General features: G+C 38.3%; 1 protein-coding gene across 5 annotated transcripts in view; it reads right to left on the bottom strand.

Moving 5' to 3' along the window:
- Positions 1 to 257: 257 nt before the first annotated feature.
- Positions 258 to 7,823, bottom strand: part of zbtb24.L (zinc finger and BTB domain containing 24 L homeolog) — a 55,679-nt gene continuing 48,113 nt past the window's right edge. For all 5 annotated transcript variants that reach the window (XM_018229868.2, XM_041572749.1, XM_018229867.2 and 2 more), the window contains 5 exons: positions 5,101 to 5,268; positions 4,660 to 4,743; positions 3,557 to 3,640; positions 3,387 to 3,468; positions 258 to 1,469 (listed from right to left, as the gene is read on the bottom strand). In XM_018229868.2, coding sequence (XP_018085357.1) covers positions 683 to 1,469; positions 3,387 to 3,468; positions 3,557 to 3,640; positions 4,660 to 4,743; positions 5,101 to 5,268 — 1,205 coding nt within the window. In that variant the 3' untranslated portion in view covers positions 258 to 682. The remainder of the gene's footprint in view (positions 1,470 to 3,386; positions 3,469 to 3,556; positions 3,641 to 4,659; positions 4,744 to 5,100; positions 5,269 to 7,823) is intronic.

Here is a 7,823-nt window from a genome sequence, read left to right as displayed (position 1 = left end):
CATTTTTGGCTAACTAACTATATATTGCACAGCCTATCTATTTACACAGTTTTTATTTTCACGCTAAACTGTTCCTTTAATGCCCAGAATAGACGCAGTAGAGTTTGTGTGTTAAAGGTTGCTGTTCACTCTGCCGCTGAGATGTACCCACGCAAAGAAATAAGATGCAGGAAGAGGATCGCTCCATTGTACTTCTTGAGAAGAATTGTTTTTTTGATAACAGAAGCACTGGCCTGGGGTATCAGGTAATTTTAATCACTGGTGGAGGGGGGGGGGGGGGGTTGCCTGACATTTGGCACCCCACGGTGATTTATAGTTTCCAGCATCCACCATTATATTTAAAGGTAACTTGTATTTAACTTTTTTGAGTTTGGCTCAAGTTTTTTGCTGAACATCCAAGAGTATCTCAAGTTGCTGTTGCACTACAAAGTGGCAGGTACATAGGAAGCATGGTGATGTTTTACTGCTAGCAAGACATGCTGAACTCTTTTTTGTAGGAAGCCAATAAAGTGAATCCAAATTGCCCATTTATACTGTGTACTAAATAAAACCAGATACACATCATACATACATCACCTTCTTCATTTTTTCTTTTTTACAGTTTGAAAAATGTTGGAACTTAAGTCTTTTCCAGTTTATCTCGAGTTACTGTGAAGAATTTTATTTAAACATAGTGTATAGGTTATATATTTTCTGTGTTTATGAAAGAGTTATTGGTATGTATTACAATAGTTTGTGGCTGGAGTTGTTGTGCGGTTCCATGCTGGTTACCCTGATTCACAGATATAGCCGACTGGCTGTGTTCAGCAACACGGACATTTTGGTTGCCCATATTATGGGGCTGGTGAGTGGGACCATGGATCAGTGGCATTTGCCGGACTGTTTCAGACATTAGGATTTCTGATGTCTGACTTATGACTTTTTCTGAGAAAGTGATCACATGCATTTGTTTGGGTTGCATAGACTGAACTTGGTTTTCCAATAAGTCCATGTTATGAATTTGTTCCACGTGCTGTGGGTGGGTTGTGACTGACAAATTGTGCAAGGGAGGAGGCTGATGGGTGATTAGGGTGAGATTGTTGGCCTGGTCTGCTATGCCTTGGGAAGCATCAGCAGTAACAATACTGATACCTTGATCATGTCCAGACATAAAGTTCAAGTTGTGGACTGCATCGGTTACAAGCAATTGAATCTCTTCTCCATCTGTTGTTGCAAGCTGGTACTGCTGAAGCTGAAGTATGTTCCGCACCTCATCAGCACCTCCACTTATAGCTTCTTGCATCTGGGAATGCTTTTCTTTGCTGTGGATTTTCATGTGAGTCTTCAGGTTGTCCATGCGTGAAAACTGCAAACTGCAGTCAGGGCAGGAGAAAGGCTTCTTACCACTGTGTAAAATGCAATGTCTTCTTTTGGCACTGGAGTCGGAAAAGGACTTTCCACAAACAGTACAGGTGTATGGCTTTTCTCCCCTGCAAAGAGAAACCAAAACTTTAATTGCATAAAGGGAAAGAACACAATAAATACACGATCACACACAAATAATGCTGAAGTGCTACGGATGCATTTACATGACTTAACCATTACAAATAACTACACAGGTATGGGACCTGTTATCCAGAATGTTTGGAACCTGGGGTTTTCCGGATAACGTATCTTTACGTAATTTGGATCTTCATACCTTAAGTCTACTAGAAATTCATGCAAAAATATACCCAATGGGCTAGTTTTGCTTCCAATAAGGATTATTATATTTTAGGAAGTCATTTTTAAAAATTTTAGGAAGTCATTTTTAAAAATTTTGATTATTTGGATAAAATTGAGTCTATGGCAGACCGGCATTCCTTAATTGGAGCTTTCTGGATAACGGGTTTCCGGATAATGGATACCATACCTGTATTAAATTATTGTCCATAACTAAAAACCAATTAACCCATTCTAGGAAGTTAGATTAAGAATCCACCCATTTTGGAAACCTAAACCACATAAATAACACATACATACATTTCAGAGATCATTTGTTAATATCATAATACAACAGTATACTTTATGAGCATCAACATGACATACCATAATAGAGGAGGGTAAGGTTCTCAACTGCAGATGGTCCAAAAAGGACAAGGTAATATAAATATACAATACCCCAGAAAGCAAAAGTAAGATTTCCCTATACTGCAGCTAAGTTGCAATTCAGCACATAATATAAAACCCTGCATGCCTCCAACCATACCCGGTGTTCCCTAATGACTGGTATGCTAAACAGTTGCCATTCTATTACTTTAGAGTTGTGAAATCCATTTTGTAATCCAGGATTAGTAGATCACCATTGGTAAAATTTTACATCTTTCACTGTTTCATGTATTAATAATGCCTTACAGACCCTTGACCAAATATAAATGTTTGGTTCAGTGCCTTTAAATAAAGATATCAGTGAACAAAGATCAAGGGCATGAATTTTTTTGCAAATCTCTGTATATATTTTTACTAACCCAAAATGTGAACATTAAAGGATAAGTAAACCTTTAAAATAAGTGAATGTAAAATTGATGAGAGTGCTATTCTAAGTACTTTTGTAATGTACATTCATTTTTATTCTTTTTTCATTCAGATATTAAGGGATACATATACTGTTAATATGAATGAATTTTGTTACAACAGCGCCACCTGCTGGTCAGTTTCCCACCAGTCTGACCAGCAAGTAGTCAAGGAAGTTGTCAGTAGAAAGAAAGAGGCTGCTCTGATGTACTTCTGTTTAGGAATAAAATTAAATACCTCTCTGAAATCTTTCCTAAGCAGAAGAACATCAGAGCAGCCTCTTTCTCTCTCCTGACAACTTCCTTGACTACTTGCTTAGAACAGCCCCCTCATTAATATTACATTCACTTATTTTAAAGGTCTACTTATCCTTTAATACAAATGTCGGTCTTGCATATATTGGTTTATAGCAGTGGTTACATTTTAACTATTGTATTAATACATGCAGGTAGCATCTTATTAAGAGGCTTCTCTACATATATATAGCTCCCTTCATCTTAGGGTGTTGTATTGACAGCCAAACGTTAAGGAGCTGCTTCCCTCCAGCCCACCACAATTTTTTAAGTTCCCCAATTTTTGATTGATACCAGGAATCTGGCATGGACCTGATGCCCTCACTTACTAACAACAGTTATATTCCTGTGGCGAGTGAAAGTATCATGTATGTGCCTGTTACCCAGCTTCTTCTGACATTGAACTTTCTCAGGACAAAGTTCCCACAGATTGGGGCAGGGTTTACATTTGTCTTCCAGCCTATTGGATCAGTGTTGATTTTTTTTTAGCTTCAATCATCATTTGTAATAATTTCTGTGTATTAGGAACACAGCAGTTACGGAAGTGGAAAGATAAAATACCTGTGTATCCTTATATGCGTTTGTAAAGAACTTTTAGCTGTGAAGGATTTTCCACAGATCTCACAGGTAAAGGGTCTTTCACCTTAATAAAAACAATTTGTTACTAAATATCAAATGTAAGGAAATATTTTGCGAGATTCACATACTAATAATAAAAAATGATTGTGTACCTGTATGGGAACGCAGGTGCTTTTTTAACTGTGCAGTGTCCATGAATTTCCTTTGGCAGATATTACATTCTGGTAATGTCCGACCTTGGCGCCATACAGGGAAAAAAAATTGAATGATTAGAAGATGCCTTTGTAAAGAAGCAAAGAACTTGACTTCTGTAAGACTTTTGTAATAGATCGATAATTAGGCTAATGATTTTTAAAAAATAGTAAGGAATCCACAATTTAATTTTTCAGCACAGTGGCTCTGTAATGATATACGTAGGCTTTTTGACTTCTGAGGTGCTTTCATTGATGTTACCAAATACAACAATGACATTTCCCTCAATATCAATACCTATTTAAATTCTACATTCTTGTCTGTGTTATTTTCTCTGTAATTAAAAAAAAAAAGCCATGATTCCATGTGAGTAGGGATGCACCAAATCCAGGATTTGGCCTTTTTCAGCAGGATTCGGACAAATACTTCTGCCTGGTCGAACCGAATCCAGATCCTAATGTGCATATGCAAATTAGGGGCAGGGAGGGAAATCGCGTGACTTTTTGTAACAAAACAAGGAAGTAAAAAAATGTTTTCCCCTTCCCATCCCTAATTTGCATATGCAAATTAGGATTTGGTTCGGTATTCGGCCGAATCTTTCACAAAGGATTCGGAGGTTCGGCCGAACCCAAAATAGTGGATTCAGTGCATCCCTATATGTGAGTGGCAAAATAATCCTATTTTTTTTTAATGTTTCAATGTGTTTTGGTGCTTCACATTACAGAAATACCCTTTAGAACAATAGCACAAGATTCCAGTGTTTTGTTACTTGAAAATTAATAGACTTGGGGACAGGTCGACAGAGTGCTCATAATAGTTATCCATTTACAGTGACATAACCTTGCAGGTCCTTATTCCCCCCCCCCCACACATCTTTTTGGGGGTCCCACAAGGGTGATCCCAAATCAATCCTACAAAAACTAAAAATTCCCCCCCCCCCACGGGCCCTCTGTACAAAGAAATCACACGGCTGCAGGATTCCTCTACAGTTACATCATTAATGTGACACCATAAACAGCATATGGGGACAACATGTATGAAAGGTAGCGCTAGAAGTGCTTACCTGTATGAACACGATAATGACTTTTCAACTGTCTTTTCTGGCTGAAATACTTTCCACACTGGTCACATGTAAATGATTTCTTTCCTGTGGGCATAAAGGACATAAATATAAATCACTAGTCTAGTAAATGTATAACATCATGCACAGACTGTGCTCAAGTCCACGAGGGCCTTTATAGCAGCATTTCACACTAGAAATTAGGTACATTTTTCCAATAAACTGGGAACAACACTTCTGCATCTGATATAAACTAGTTGAGTTAAATAATTTGACTGCTTTCTAAGATTACATTTTAAGGAGACAACAGGAGGGTTTCACAAAAATGTAGTTTTCAAAAATAATTCAAGAACTTTGTAACAGTCCATATGCACTGCTTATGCCATCCCTCAATTTAAGTGAGGATGTTCAGTAGTCTCAGTAAGGTTCTTGGAGTCTGTATACCTGCATGTAGACTCATGTGCTCCATGAGGGAGTGCTTGGTGGCCAATGCTTTATTGCAGACAGTGCAGGTGTAGGGCCTCTCTCCAGTATGTATGCGTTCATGAACTTGCAAGGAATGCTTCTGGGAGAAACTCTTTCCACATTCAGCACAACGAAATGGCCGCTCTCCTAGGTTAATATTTTAAAACATAAAACAACTAATATAGCAAGTGTTTTCCACCCTTTCTGGCAATTATTCCAATCTCAAATGAACAGCCGCCTCCCACTTGTTTGTTGTTATAGCAATTTGTACATGAAATTGCAGAATTCTATTAATAAGTCAGCATCAAGTATGGGCGATACATTTTTCAGGCAGTGGAGAAGGCCTAGTGAATTTCTTTTCAAGTAAATGACGGGTTGCAATGCCACAATCAGGTGCATCTCTGTTAGCTTGAAAATGCCCTACATGTCATAGGCCTAAAAGAGAGGGCATCTGTATATACTTCATATACCTCATACATACCTCATATTGTACCTCATACTCCATGTACCTTATATATGGTATATACTTGCATTAGTAATAGTGCTAACCTTAGTGAAGTACAGCTTTAGCTAACAGCAACCACATACCTTCTGCAAATATATGTAATCATGCAACGGTTTAAATAAACAATGACTGTCTTTAGTGCTCTGGGGAACACATAGATCATTGTGTTTAAAGTTCACCCACTAGGCAGGGCCATTTTAAGGCATTGGTGGGTCCAGGGCACTGTTTTTATGGGTGGACCACTGCAGTCCCTCCCCCAACAACCTTTTGACTGTACTAACCTCACCCTACTTAAAGGGATTCTAAGAGTCATTTTATTCCCAGGATATCAATCCCTGGGGCCGATATGGATTCTTATACCCCAAGCCACAGTGTTCTTGTATGTTTGTAGTGGAAAGAAGAATAAACTTCAAGAAGTTACGTGTATGCCGTCTGTTGGAAATATTCCGGAAAGAAGAATAAATCCTTAATAAAGAAGTAAAGTTAAATAAAAACATACTTAATTTGTTCCATCCATTCAGGGTCTTGTATATGTATTTTGTAGGATGAAGAATGTATTAACTCTACGAGGCCTGCAGGTGCAATAAGACAGGGAGCTCAGTCAGAGTATCCTGTTTATAGTTCATGCCATGCTATGCCTGTGTGCAGTGCTATTAAAGGAATTGTAAACCCCCCTTTTTTAAAGATTATAAGGTGATAAAGTTATGGCTACTTTAATAAACGGGTAAAAGGAGCACATGCCCAGGGCTCACAAGTACAGAGGGGGTGGCCATTAGCCATTTTATCTGCAATTTTTCAATGAACATTCCTAGAAAATGACCCCACAGTTTAATCAGCCTAAAGGAACTTTAAAGGAGAAGGAAAGCTACGGTGGCATTTTATTGCCAATAGATTAGCTGCAATAGTGCAAGCTAGAATGCTATATTTATTCTGTAGAATGTTTTACCATACCTGTGTAAAAATCTCTAGAAACTCTCTGTTTGTTTAGGATAGGAGCTGCAGGATTAACATGGTGTGACATCACTTCCTGCCTAAATCTCTCCCTGCTCTGGGCTCAGATTACAGCAGAGAAGGGAGGGGGAGGGGGAAGAGGAGCAAACTGAGCATGCTCTTGCCCAGGGCAATGAGGTTTAAGCTGAAGGCAGGAAGTCTGATACAGAAGCCCATGTGTACATAATAGAAGGAAAGAAATGCAGTGTTTCTTTTGACAGGGGATTCGGAGCAGCACTACTTTGGGGGTTTACTGGTATATTTAGATGGACCTGTCTGATAAGGCTTACTTAGTTTTAATTTTTCCTTCTCCTTTAAAGGAACAGTTCAGTGTAAAAATAAAAACTGGCTGTGCAAAATAAAAAAAAATTCTAATATAGTTAGCCAAAAATCTAATCTATAAAGGCTGGAGTGAGCGGATGTCTAACATAACAGAATATAACTTCCTGCTACACAGCTCTCTAACTCTGAGTTAGTCAGCGACCACATGGGATATAACTGTTCAGTGAGTTTGCAATTGATCCTCGGCATTCAGCTCAGATTAAAAAGCAACAGTTATGACCCATGTGCCCCCCCCTCAATCACTGATTGGTTATTGCCTGACAACCAGCCAGTGGAACCCAAGAGAGCTGCAAAGCAGGAAGTAATGTTCTGTTCTGTTACACATCCAGTCACTCCAGCCTTTATAGATTACATTAACTAACTATATTGGAAACATACCTTATTTTGCACAGCCTATTTATGCAGTTTATATTTTTATAGTGAACAATTCCTTTTAAGATGTGTTTTTCTTACAGTGCCTCATGTACAGGTGGGCTGAGAGGTACTGCTTGCTTGTTCTACCAGGTGTGAGCACAAGGGTTGCTTTCTTTTCTCTTCCAGGTGTAGGCATGCAAAATTAGGTGGGAACTGAATAAGCTACAGACTTAAAGGGGTGGTTCAGTTTTAAGTTATCTTTTAGTATACTATTGAATGGCCAATTCTAAACAACTTATTAATTGGTTTTCATTACTTATTTTTTTTATAGTTTTATAATTATATGCCTTTTTCTTCTGACTCTTCATAGCTTTCAAATGGGCGTCCCTGACCCCTTCTTAAAAAAAAAAAAAAACTCTTCTCTCTATTCTGGCCATTTCCTATATAAATTTCAGTCTTTTATTCAAATCAATGCATGGTTGCTAGGGTAATATGGACAATAGCTACCAGA

Source organism: Xenopus laevis, chromosome 8L, assembly GCF_017654675.1.
Source record: "Xenopus laevis strain J_2021 chromosome 8L, Xenopus_laevis_v10.1, whole genome shotgun sequence".
NCBI classification, from domain to species: domain Eukaryota; kingdom Metazoa; phylum Chordata; class Amphibia; order Anura; family Pipidae; genus Xenopus; species Xenopus laevis.
The sequence above is the reverse complement of the archived record's forward strand: the minus strand, read 5'-3'. Positions and strand labels throughout refer to the sequence as shown.